The sequence below is a fragment of the Antechinus flavipes genome, chromosome 2, assembly GCF_016432865.1.
Source record: "Antechinus flavipes isolate AdamAnt ecotype Samford, QLD, Australia chromosome 2, AdamAnt_v2, whole genome shotgun sequence".
Taxonomy (NCBI): Eukaryota; Metazoa; Chordata; class Mammalia; order Dasyuromorphia; family Dasyuridae; genus Antechinus; species Antechinus flavipes.
The window spans coordinates 43,533,387-43,547,294 of record NC_067399.1 but is presented as its reverse complement, the minus strand read 5'-3'; the positions used below and the strand labels follow the sequence as shown (position 1 = coordinate 43,547,294).

Below are 13,908 nucleotides of genomic sequence, written 5' to 3'. Positions count from 1 at the left end.
GGATGTAAGATATCTGTAGGATAGATTCAGTGTAGGTACATGGGAAGTTTCTTAAAGGATTTAAAGGCTCATTTAGAAGATTACATTTAGTCTATACAGCTCCAGGCAAGAAAAGTATGAGTGGCAGGTTTGGCGTTCAGGGAACCAAATGGAAAGGTTTGGCTCCCCTGCAACCCCTTGGGATTTCACACAAGGATAGGGAATTTTGGGGACTCCCTTTTGATGGCGCAGAGGTTCTCTGTAAAAGAATTTACAGACCCGAAAACTTAGATTGATAAAAGAGGTTTATTATGGGGATTGGAATTAAGGTTAGAAATCCTGACAGAGGCATAAAAAAGTCTGGTTAGGAAATAGGTGAGGATAGAGGATGACACTGGAAAGAGTATTCCAGTGGACAGAGGCCCTTGGCATGCCAAGCATGGAGCTGGCATGTTTGGAACCTCTGCAAAAGAGGGTTTTAGTTTGGCTCTTTTATAATGGGAGGCTGAAGGGGGGCTTGTGGGTAGAGTCCCAATTTGGCTCCTTGCTGGGTTTCAGTTTGAGCTGGAATTTGAATTGAATTCAATGAGTTTCAGGACTGAACTGACCCCACCCAGATAACAAGGATGAAACTGTTCTTTGGGGCAGGGTCCCTCATTGAGGCAAAGTTGGAGATAGTTTCAGGGTCCCCTCTTCAATGGGAGGAATTCCTACTTTGTGGGGGAGATTGGGCTGGATCACCTTTAAAGTTCTTTTCAACTCAGGAACGCTTGTGTTTCTGTGATTTAAGAATTTTTTTTTGATACTTTTTTTTATATTGCCTTCATTTCTAAATATATCACTCACTTTCTCTTTTATCTCAAAGAATTTTTAAATAGGGAGACTCATTTATTGAGTCTGAAAGGTTATGCACTATTCAGTGCCAGTAGTCCCCTGTCATAGCAAGGAAGGGAAGAAGCATCATTTTCTCAGCTCTCTCCAGTGCCAAGCTTGATTATTATATTGTGATTACAAAGCATTCAAACTTTGTTTTTGTCATTGTTCTTTCCTTTTACATTGTTTAGTCAGGCATATTATTGTCCTGGTTCTGCTTCTTGTTTTTCTTTTTTCTTTTTTTAAATTAATTTCATTTTGCATCCATTCATATGTTTTTTTGAACTTTTCATGTTAATTGTTCTTAACAACATAGTAATATCAATCAACATTTATTAAGTGCTTACTTTGTGCCAAGCACTTTACTAAGTGCTAGTGATATATACAAAAAAGAAACAGGTTCTGCACTTGAGCTTACAGCATGAAAACAAATACATAGGAAACAAGCTATATTCAGGATAAATGGAAATTAACTAACAGAAGGAAGGCAGTGGAATTAAGAAGTGTTGGGGAAGACTTCCAATAGAAGGTGGAGTTTTAGTTGATATCCAGGTGAAATTGAGGAGGGGGGTTGGGGAAGGGAAGAGAAAATGCTCAGTTCTGAGAGATGGGAGAATGATATTTGTGAAACAGTGATATGTAGTGTCCCTGGATTGTATGGGAGTGAGATGTGAGAAGATTGGAGAGATAGAAGGGCTTAGGTTTAGAAGGACTTTGAATGTCAAACCTTTATGAACCATAGTTTTAATTGTTCCCCACATGTCATCCCTTGCTACCACAAAAAGTGCTGTTATGAATATTTGGGGTGCATATGGAAACTTTACATTTTTATTCTTTCTGGGATGTATTTCTAACAGTGAGATATGTGGGTCAGAGCATATAGACTTTTTAATAAGTTTTTTAAAAAACATAATTCCATATTTTTTTTCCGGAATGGTTGAACCAATTCACTGTTCCATTAACAGTAAAGTGTACTTGTCTTTCTACAGCTTTTCCATCATTGACTGTTTCCCTCTATTGTTATATTTGCCAATTGTAGAACCTCAAAGTCATTTTGATTTGTATTTCTCTTATTATTAGTGATTTGGAGTTGTCTTTTGAGAATTGTTTATTTACTTATCCTTTGGGGAATGACTCTTGGTTTTAAGAAGATTTCTTAAAGTCTTTCTCTTGGAATTATTCAACTCAGGTTTGACTGCTTGATTCCCCACCTCCTGGTTCAATCGATCAGAAGATGGGTGACTAACTTTCTTAGACCATTATTTTCTGGATCTGAAATTGAAAATTAGAAAGAGGAGCATTATGTAGACTCTGTTGCCGTAATGATGTATGATTTATGAGTCTCATCTTTGCTGTAACCCTTCTAGACAGATAGGCATCCGCGAATGTCTTTTGCTTGAGGGGGGAAAAAATCCATTATAAATTCAAGGCCATAGCAGTTCTGGCAAATTTTTTTACTAAAAAAGAATGAGAAAAGAGGGGCAGACTCTCTTGACTAGTTTCATTTGTTCTGGAAAACAGCAGAATCATTTCTAATAAAAATGACTAGAATCTGAAGGCACCATTTTCATTTTTATTCTCTAGAGAGATGGTGATGCCCAGGGTAAAGTCTGCCAAAGGAAATCGCACACCTTCCTCAACATTTCTCATTCATTCAGCATTTCTTGATGCATGGTATGCCAGGGCCTGGAACATGGTGAAGTTGAGATGAGACATGGTTTTTGTCTTCATTAAGTTTAGTCTAGTTGGAAAACAAACCCAGACAACTGGGATATACATTATATGATCATTGTTTGTGCAGAAATGGGTTTTAGTTGTCATTTAGCCATTTTACAAATAAGGAAACTTGAGGCTTAGACATGTGAAGTCATTCTCCCTGACACAGATAGGTAATGGCCTTTTGTTTAATAGTTTACTGTAAAAGGAAACTCCTTTTTTAGGAGGAGATGTGTGCCCAGCAGCCATGATAAGTGTTAAGAGAATATCAGCTAGGACTTCCAGCCAAGATGGCGGAGAGGAGGCACACTGCTGTGTAACCTCCGCGTTTTTCTCTCACTATCGATTTCATTTCATGCCTCTGAATTAATGCTCAACTGAAAAAAAAAAAAACATACAATTACTTACCAAGAGAAACCATCCTTGAGACTCGTCAAGAAAGGTCTGTTTTTGCGCGAGGGCGGGGACGGTTATTAGATTGGAAGCAGACTGCGGGCAGCAGCTTCAGCGAGAGCACAGAAAGCAGCTCAGAGCCGAGCAGAGTGGAGAGGGGGTGGGGTGTGATTGCAGCCGTCTCTGAGGGGAGAGCTTTGCTACAGGATTAGATACTTTGCTCCGGTAGCAAGTCAGCAGCCCAGCAGAGAAGCTAAAAACACCGGGGGTGAAGAATACAACCCCAAACAGCTGGAGTCTCTCGGGACCTGGCCACCCCTCCCCCACAGTGTCTCAGCACGCTCTCGGATCTCAGAGCGCAGACGCAGCACAGCCATCACTGTCCTGTTAGGGCCTCACTACTGCCCCCCCCGCCCCCCCCCCTGCAGTCTGTAGAAAAAGCTCGGCAACACCACCCAGCCCCTCCCCCAAAGAAAGCAGCCTCCATTCAAGGGTTTTTTTTCTTCTGTTTCTTTGATAAGTTTGTCTTTGATTATTAGACAGAATGAGCAAGAAACTGAAAAAGACTTTAACCCTTGACAGCTTCTATACAGATAAAGAGCAGACTCCAAATCCTGAGGAGACTAAAAACAAACAGTCCCCAGGTGAATCCCCAAAGGAGGAGATCATCTGTTCCTCAGCACAGATGAATCTCATGGAGGAAATTAAAAAGGCTCTCACAAGAGAGCTAGAAGAAAAATGGGAAAAGGAGAAGGAGGCTTTGCAAAAGGAGAGGGAGACTTGACAAAAGGAGAGGGAGGCTTGGCAAAAGAGTCTGGAGAAGTCATCCCACTCAGTTAAAGAGAGAGTGGATAAAGAAATCAAATCCTTGAAAAATAGGATTGGTGAACTGGAAAACAAAATTGGCGAAATGGAAAAAAATTCCACAGAACAAAATAACTCAATTGGACAATTAGAAAAAGATCTTTAAAAAGTGAGTGAAGAAAATACTTCACTGAAAATCAGGGTCGAACAAATGGAATTGAATGACTCGAGGAGACAAGAAGAATCAGTAAAGCAAATCCAAAAAAATCAAACAATGGAAAAGAATGTGAAATACCTTCTGGGGAAGACAACAGACCTGGAAAACAGATCCAGGAGAGACAACCTGAGAATCATCAGACTCCCAGAAAAGTATGATGAAAAAAAGAGCCTGGACACTATTTTCCAGGAAATTATCAAAGAGAACTGCCCAGAAGTCATAGAAACAGAGGGTAAAATAGACATTGAAAGAATTCATCGATCCCCTACTGAAAGGGATCCTAAAATCAAATCACCAAGGAATATAGTGGCCAAATGCCAGAACCCTCAGGCGAAGGAAAAAATACTGCAAGCAGCTAGAAAATCCCAATTCAAGTATCAAGGAGCCACAATAAGGATCACCCAGGATCTGGCAGCATCCACATTAAAGGATCGAAGGGCCTGGAATATGATATTCCGAAAGGCTAAGGAACTTGGGATGCAACCAAAAATAACTTACCCAGCGAGAATGAGCATCTTTTTCCAGGGAAGAAGATGGTCATTCAACGAAGTAAGCAAATTTCACCTATTTTTGATGAAAAAGCCAGAACTTAACAAAAAATTTGATCTACAAGTACAGAACTCAAGAGAAATCTAAAAAGGTAAAGATTAATCTTGGGAACTATATTTCGGCTATAAAGATGTATAAAGAATACATGTATACCTTGTTCTAGAAACTAGATGTGGAAAGGACATTGTACCAGAAAAAGGGGAAAGTGGGGGTACTACATTTCATGAAGAGGCAAAGAAAACCAATTATATCTGAGAGAAAGAATGGAGAGGGATGAATATAGTGAGTATTTTACTGCTTTCAGAATTGGCATTAAGAGAAAAATTTTAGACATATTCAATCTATGGTGAAACTTCTCCCACCTCATTGAAAAGTGAGAAGGGAAAAGTGAAAAGGGAAGGAATAAGCTAAGTGGAAGGGAATACGGTAACTGGGAGGGAAAGGGGTAAGTTAGGGGGAGGAACTCTAAGTGGGGGGAGGGATACTAAAAAAGGGCTGTGAGAAGCAAGTGGTGCTCACAAGATTAATACTGGGAAGGGGGGTAAGGGAGTAAGAAGGGAGAAAAGCATAAACCGGGGTTAACAAGATGGCAAGTAATACAGAATTGGTCATTTTAACCATAAATGTGAACGGGGTAAACTCCTCTATAAAGAGGAAGCGGTTAGCAGAATGGATTAAAAGCCAGAATCCTATAATATGTTGTTTACAGGAAACACACCTGAAGCGGGGTGATACATGCAGGTTAAAGGTAAAAGGTTGGAGCAAAATCTACTATGCTTCAGGTGAAGTCAAAAAAGCAGGGGTAGCCATCCTGATCTCAGATCAAGCTAAAGCAAAAATTGATCTAATCAAAAGAGATAAGGAAGGGCACTATATCTTGCTAAAGGGTAGAATGAATAATGAAGCAGTATCTATATTAAACATATATGCACCAAGTAGTGTAGCATCTAAATTCTTAAAAGAGAAATTAAGAGAGCTGCAAGAAGAAATAGACAGTAAAACTATAATAGTGGGAGATCTCAACCTTGCACTCTCAGAATTAGATAAATCAAACCACAAAATAAATAAGAAAGAAGTCAAAGAGATAAATAGAATACTAGAAAAATTAGATATGATAGATCTCTGGAGAAAATGTAATGGGGACAGAAAGGAGTACACCTTCTTTTCAGCAGTTCATGGAACTTATACAAAAATTGACCATATATTAGGACATAAAAACCTCAAACTCAAATGCAGTAAGGCAGAAATAGTGAATGCATCCTTTTCAGACCACGATGCATTGAAAATTACATTCAATAAAAAGTCACGGGAAAGTAGACCAAAAAATAATTGGAAACTAAATAATCTCATACTAAAGAATGATTGGGTGAAACAGCAAATTATAGACATAATTAATAACTTCATCCAAGAAAACGATAATAATGAGACATCATACCAAAATGTATGGGATGCAGCCAAAGCGGTAATAAGGGGAAATCTCATATCTCTAGAGGCCTATTTGTATAAAATAGAGAAAGAGAAAGTCAATGAATTGGGCTTGCAACTAAAAATGCTAGAAAAGGAACAAATTAAAAACCCCCAATCAAACACTAAACTTGAAATTCAAAAAATAAAAGGAGAGATCAATAAAATTGAAAGTTTAAAAAAACTATTGAATTAATTAATAAAACTAAAAGTTGGTTCTATGAAAAAACCAACAAAATAGACAAACCCTTAGTAAATCTGATTAAAAAAAGGAAAGAGGAAAATCAAATTGTTAGTCTTAAAAATGAAAAGGGAAAACTCACCACTAACGAAGAGGAAATTAGAGCAATAATTAGGAGTTACTTTGCCCAACTTTACGCCAATAAATTCGATAACTTAAATGAAATAGAATACCTCCAAAAATATAGCTTGCCTAAACTAACAGAGGAAGAAGTAAATATCCTAAACACTCCTATCTCAGAAAAAGAAATAGAACAAACTATCAATCAACTCCCTAAGAAAAAATCCCCAGGACCAGATGGATTTACATCTGAATTCTATCAAACATTTAAAGATCAATTAACTCCAATGCTAAATAAACTATTTGAAAAAGTAGGGATTGAAGGAGTCCTACCAAACTCCTTTTATGACACAGATATGGTACTGATACCTAAACCAGGTAGGCTGAAAATAGAGAAAGAAAATTATAGACCAATCTCCCTAATGAATATTGATGCTAAAATCTTAAATAAAATATTAGCAAAAAGATTACAGAAAATCATCCCCAGGATAATACACCATGACCAAGTAGGATTTATACCAGGAATGCAGGGCTGGTTCAATATTAGGAAAACTATTAACATAATTGACTATATCAACAACCAACCAAACAAAAACCACATGATCATCTCAATAGATGCAGAAAAAGCATTTGATAAAATCCAACAGCCATTCCTAATAAAAACACTTGAGAGCATAGGAATAAAAGGACTTTTCCTTAAAATAGTTAGGAGCATATATTTAAAACCTTCAGTAAGCATCATATGCGATGGGGAAAAACTGGAACCTTTCCCAGTAAGATCTGGAGTGAAGCAAGGTTGCCCACTATCACCATTATTATTCAATATTGTATTAGAAACACTAGCCTCTGCAATAAGAGTCGAGAAAGAGATTAAAGGAATTAGAGTAGGCAATGAGGAAACCAAACTAGCACTCTTTGCAGATGATAGGATGGTATACCTAGAAAACCCCAGAGATTCTACTAAAAAGCTATTAGAAATAATTCATAATTTTAGCAAAGTAGCAGGATACAAAATAAATCCCCATAAATCCTCAGCATTCTTATACACCACCAACAAAAATCCAAGAGCAAGAGATACAAAGAGAAATTCCATTCAAAATAACTGTTGATAGCATAAAATATTTGGGAATTTACCTACCAAAGGAAAGTCAGGAATTATTTGAGCAAAATTACAAAAAAGTTTTCACACAAATAAAGTCAGACTTAAATAATTGGAAAAATATTAAGTGCTCTTGGATAGGCCGAGCGAATATAATAAAGATGACAATATTCCCTAAACTAATCTATTTATTTAGTGCTATACCAATCAAGACTTCCAAGAAAATATTTTAATGATTTAGAAAAAATAACAAAATTCATATGGAACAATAAAAAGTCGAGAATCTCAAGGGAATTAATGAAAAAAAATCAAATGAAGGTGGTCTAGCTGTACCTGATCTAAAATTATATTATAAAGCAGCAGTCACCAAAATCATTTGGTATTGACTAAGAAATAGATTAGTTGATCAGTGGAAAAGGTTAGGTTCACAAGACAGAATAGTCAACTATAGCAATCTAGTGTTTGACAAATCCAAAGATTCTAAATTTTGGAATAAGATTTCATTATTTGATAAAAACTGCTGGGATAACTGGAAATTAGTATGGCAGAAATTAGGCAAGGACCCACACTTAACACCATATACCAAGATAAGATCAAAATGGGTCCATGATCTAGGCATAAAGAACGAGATTATAAATAAATTAGAGGAACATAGGATAGTTTATCTCTCAGACTTGTGGAGGAGAAAGAAATTTGTGACCAAAGATGAACTAGAGACCATTACCAATCACAAAATAGAAAATTTTGATTATATCAAATTAAAAAGCCTTTGTACAAACAGAACGAATGCAAACAAGATTAGTAGGGAAGCAACAAACTGGGAAAACATCTTTACAATTAAAGGTTCTGATAAAGGCCTCATTTCCAAAATATATAGAGAACTGACTCAAATTTATAAGAAATCAAGCCATTCTCCAATTGATAAATGGTCAAAGGATATGAACAGACAATTTTCAGATGAAGAAATTGAAACTATTACCACTCACATGAAAGAGTGTTCCAAATCACTATTGATCAGAGAAATGCAAATTAAGACAACTCTGAGATATCACTACATACCTGTCAGATTGGCTAAGATGACAGGAAAAAATAATGATGAATGTTGGAGGGGATGCGGGAAAACGGGGACACTGATGCATTGTTGGTGGAATTGTGAACGAATCCAGCCATTCTGGAGAGCCATCTGGAATTATGCCCAAAAAGTTATCAAACTGTGCATACCCTTTGATCCAGCAGTGTTTCTATTGGGCTTATACCCCAAAGAGATACTAAAAAAGGGAAAGGGACCTGTATGTGCCAAAATGTTTGTAGCAGCCCTGTTTGTAGTGGCTAGAAACTGGAAAATGAATGGATGCCCATCAATTGGAGAATGGCTGGGTAAATTGTGGTATATGAATGTTATGGAATATTATTGCTCTGTAAGGAATGACCAGCAGGATGAATATAGAGAGGCTTGGAGAGACCTACATGGACTGATGCTAAGTGAGATGAGCAGAACCAGGAGATCATTATACACTTCGACAACGATATTGTATGAGGATGTATTCTGATGGAAGTGGATTTCTATGACAAAGAGACTTAACTGAGTTTCAGTGGATAAATGGTGGACAGAAACAGCTACACCCAAGAAGGAACACTGGGAAATGAATGTGAACTATTTGCATTTTTGATTTTCTTCCCGAGTTATTTTTACCTTCTGAATCCAATTCTCCCTGTGCAGCAGGAGAACTGTTCGGTTCTGCAAATATGTATTGTATCTAGGATATACTGCAACATATTTAACATATATAGGACTGCTTGCCATCTTGGGGGGGGGGGGTGGAGGGAGGGAGGGGAAAAAAATAAAACATAAGCGAGTGCAAGGGATAATGTTGTAAAAAAAATTATCCTGGCATGGATTCTGTCAATACAAAGTTATTATTAAATAAAATAAAATTTAAATTAAAAAAAAAAGAGAATATCAGCTAATTTTGAATAAACATTCAGTAAGGGGATGAAGAAGATTGAATACACTAGTTCAAAATAGCTCTCCTAGCATCTCTAGTCCCTAATTTAAGAATATTGGATCATGTCATATGAAAATTGTCTGATTCTTTTATGCCAGTGTATTTCAGTTCTTGCTTTTCCAGTATGAAATCTGATAATGCAAATATTATAGTCCTTTACCATAGGCCTGTGACAAACTGATGTTAAAGAATTGACTTGACTGATTTGCATTGATTGAATGTTTCTAACATGCATTATTAGAAGGATGAACAGAAAAGTGCTTCCATTTTTTTGAAGTTTATTACTATTCTCTCTAGTTCAGCTGGGATTTCAAATAGGAAGGTTTGATTTTCTCACGTGGTCATTTAAAATGAACAAGTCACAGTAGTCCTCAATTCCAAACGGATGCAAAATACTGGTTTCCTTTGAAATTCAATTGGATCTAATGAGACTGGACAGGTAAACCTGCAAAATTCTGTGTTTATGAATTTCTCCCAGTGAGATCAACTTAGCAGGAAGACCACTTGTGATATACAGCATAGTGTAAAATATGGTATAAGATATATATTTTTTAATTTTTATTTTTAATTAAAGCTTATTTTACAAAACAGTGGATAATTCTTCAACATTAGTCCTTGCAAAACCCTGTGTTCCAATTTTCCTCCCTTTCTCCCATGCTCTCCCCTAGATGGCAAGTAATCCAATATATGTTAAACATAGAAGAAATATATGTTAAGTCCAATATATGTATACATATTTATACAATTATTGTGATACACAAGAAAAAAAAAGCAAAATAAAACGTAGGCAAACAACAAAAAGAGTGAAAATGCTATATGGTGTTGCACGCTTTGTTCCCACGGTTCTCTCTCTGGGTGTAGATGGCTCTCTTCATCACTGAACAATTGGAACCGATTTGAATCATCTCATTGTTAAAAAGAACCATGACCATCAGAACTGATCATCATATGGTCTTGTTGCTGTGTACAATGATCTCCTGGTCCTGCTCATTTCACTCAGCATCAGTTTATGTAGGTCTCTCCAGGCTTCTCTGAAATCATCTTGTTTGGTTGTTTATAAGATATGTTTCGTAATAAAATTCATCACTATGTTGAATTCATTTTGTTGCTAGAAATGAGTTATCTTTTCATTTTGAAAACATTTAAAAATAGAAATAGTATTGTTATCCTAGACAAAAAGACTAAGGATACTAATTTAAGTTTAGAAAGCATTGAGTGGATCCTCTTGAGCTCTGAGTGGTGGGGGACAGTGGCTTCAATGCCTGGAGTGGAGGACCCTTTGAGGTGGGGCTACCCCTGTGGCTTTTGGGGAGCCTGAGCCTGAGCTGAGGTGAATTTGCATAATGCAGAGTAGATAAAAAGAGAACTGTTTGTGTATGGTCTGCGGATCTTCATTTAGATCAGGGCTTAAATTTTTTCCACCTCTTTTCAAACTCGAGAAATTTTTATATGATCCCCTGGGTATATCGATACATAAAATAGGCATACCAATCAAACATCTACTAATGGTAATCATAATTTTGCAATCCCCACATTAAGTTACAAGACTTCATATAGGGTCACGAACCACAGTTTAAGAAACTGGCATATAAATGAATAAATGAAGGGGAAAAAGTCTTTATTTTTATTGTCTTTGTGATTTCAAGCACAGAAGTTACAAATAGAGTTTTAGAGAATCCCTGCTCTCAAAGAGCTCTAATTGTCCATAAAAGGTAATCCATCTGCAGGCAGGCAGAAAGGCCTGGACATTCTGGGAGTGCTGCAATGGGGCAGACAGCAAGACTCAGAGATCTTTAGAGTTATGGTCCTAAGACAAAGGATGATTGGTGAAACCAAGGTGTTCACTACTCAGATATTGAAGTTAATTTTTTAAAATCTGAATGTTCTCTTCTCTATACTAAATGGATTTCAAGCCTCCAGTTACGGTCATTCTTGAGTTTAGCTTTACTTCAGTCAGTAAGAATTAGACTATGAGTAATACATTTTTATTCCTGCTTATTGTAGTGGAAGAGAATTTGAGTGTGATAAGTACTCTCAAGCCTAGAAGGAGGGTGATGTTAAAAGGAGAGATAGTCTTTCAAAATAGTACAACTATCATTTAATAAGACCAAGCTCTGTTACAGTTTGTGGGAATATAAAGACAAAAGACAAAGGCTTAAAAAAAAAAGTTCCTTCTCTCAAGGAGTTTTTGGTCTCATGGGAGGGGATTCTGTTTGTACATAGATGCTTCCTGTGCTAAGCAGAGCCTCACAACAACCCTGGGAGGTGGGTACTATTGTTATCCCAATTTTACAGGTGAGGAAATCGAGGTCAACAGAAGTTAAATTGACTTGTCCAGAGTCACCCTTTTCAGTGTTTGGGTCTGTATTTGAACTCGGGTCTTTCTGACAATAGGCCCAAAGTTCTATCTACTGTGCCACTAGCTGATAAGTATTAATACATGATAGGGAGGAAAGGGGGCAGAGGAGGGATCAGCCCAAGGTATTCTAGAAATAGTTAATAGCAGGAGGAATCTGGGGAGGCTGCATAGAAGAGGTGGCCCCTACTATAAATTACAAATCTATTCATTGCATGGAAACTGATGTCTTCTTGCTATCCTAACCCTTTGATACTGTTCTTTTACCACCAACCTCTAAGTTTATCAAGCCCCCAGACTCAGGACCAGACTTCCTGTAGAGGCCTTTCATAGCTGCCCTTGGATTGGCTGCATCACCAGCTGGATTTCTCTTTGCTCATGCCCACAGAATGAAGGGGCACCTGTCAGCCTCTAGAGTTCAGGCCTGAGTCTCTTGTCTCTGATACTCTGACTTCTTTCTTGAGGTTGCACAACTGTAAAAAACAGCTTCTTTCTAGTCCACCACTTGTGATTATACCCAGATGTTCCAAGTGGGATCTTCCTTGATAGTCTCCTAGAAAAGGCATTCAGCGGGAGGATGGCAGTAATACAGCTAAAAACCTGCTCAATGCAAGAGGGCTGCTGTGAATGCCGCCAGGAGTAGCAGTGTCTAAATTAACTTCCAGGCACAGCAGGATTTGAACCTGTCCAAATAAGAGAAGGGCTTTGTAATTGCAGTGATTAAAAGCAACTTCTGACTCTAGCTTGAAGACAGACTTATTTGGTTCAGTGCTTAATTTGGGGAATTGAGTATTGAATGATGAAAGATCCTTCTCTCCCAGAACTGGAGACCAATGTAATGTCCTGAAAACTCTAGATTGAATATGAGCTTTTCTTTTATTTTGCTAAAATTTAATCTCAGGGATACCTACTAGGAGGAACTCTTAAGAACTTGGTAACCAAGTGTTTGCTTCATCTTAGATGTAGCAAAGATGAGATTTGAATAGCTTACTACCTCTATGGCACCTAAAATAAGTCACAGCCCTTTGAAATGACACTGATACCTAGCTTGTTTGGTGACGTCTGGGTGGAATTTTGGTTCACAGGAGGAGACTTTTCTAATTTCTCTAAATGCATTTGCTAGTCTAGCTTATTTTGTCAAGGTCCTAAGGGCTCCCTGTCCTAAAATCTCGGTTCATTAACTCCTTTTTACCTTTTTAAGTTATTGTTAAGTATATAACAATTAGAGCTGCCTTTTTAAAAGGTAACTGAAAGATAAAAGAGTTTGAGATTCATATTGAGAATATATGGAGAGAATTAAAAGTTCATCTTTATAAAATCTGATAATTATTAGCCAGAAAGATTTTGGACTCTTGATCTCAGTGATGACAAAGACACAATGAAAAATAATTAAATCTCCTCTATTTGGGGCTTGAGTGATTCTTTTCAGCTCATTTTAAAAATTGAACAATTGTTTATGTTTTTTAACAGGCAACTGCAATGTCTGTAGATTGTCTTGGGCAGCATGCAGTGCTTTCTGGGTAAGTGAGCTCCAAAGTTCTCTTGTTGTATGATTTCTGGGAACAAGAAGTTTCTGATCAAGTGAAGGCTACCTTGTGTTCCCTGCAAGGACTAAGCCTTTAAATTCATGGGGATCATGCTTCTAGAGCTTCTGGAGCCATCCAGCCTGCTTGTTTTATAGAAGAAGAAACTAAGGAGTTAAGTGATTGACCCTAAGTCACAGGAGTCAAGCTTTGGATGCAGGCCTCCTGATTCCAGATCTGATCCTTTTCCCATTTTCCTATGCTGCCTCCCTACTTCCTAATTTTCATGATCCCTAGGATTCAGAAAGATTTATCTTTTTTTTTTTTTAAGTCCTGTGCCCACTCTAGTACCATATAAGACTATCATGAAACTGTATTTAGTCCTGAAACTACAAAGTTTAATTAATTTTTACCCGATTTTAGGGGGGTTAAGTAACTTGCCCAGGGTCATACAGCTAAAAAGTGTTAAGTTCTGAGGTTGGTTTTGAACTCAGATCCTCCTGACTCTCTCTACTGAGCCATCCAATTGACTTACCATTTACTTTTATTAGAGTAAAATTTACTCTTTAGAGTATTATTTACTCTTGATCTTCTCACTTCACTTTCTCTTCTTTAACACTGCCCTTCA

The 13,908-nt window shown here is 37.3% G+C and overlaps 1 protein-coding gene across 3 annotated transcripts in view; it reads left to right on the top strand.

The window, feature by feature from the left end:
- The window catches only part of WDR59 (WD repeat domain 59), a 69,846-nt gene that overhangs the window by 4,177 nt on the left and 51,761 nt on the right, over window positions 1-13,908 (top strand). For 2 of the 3 annotated variants that reach the window (XM_051974648.1, XM_051974647.1), the window contains exon 2: window positions 13,228-13,277. The exons of the other annotated variant lie outside the window; for it this stretch is intronic. In XM_051974648.1, coding sequence (XP_051830608.1) covers window positions 13,228-13,277 — 50 coding nt within the window. The remainder of the gene's footprint in view (window positions 1-13,227; window positions 13,278-13,908) is intronic. 3 annotated transcript variants of the gene reach the window in all.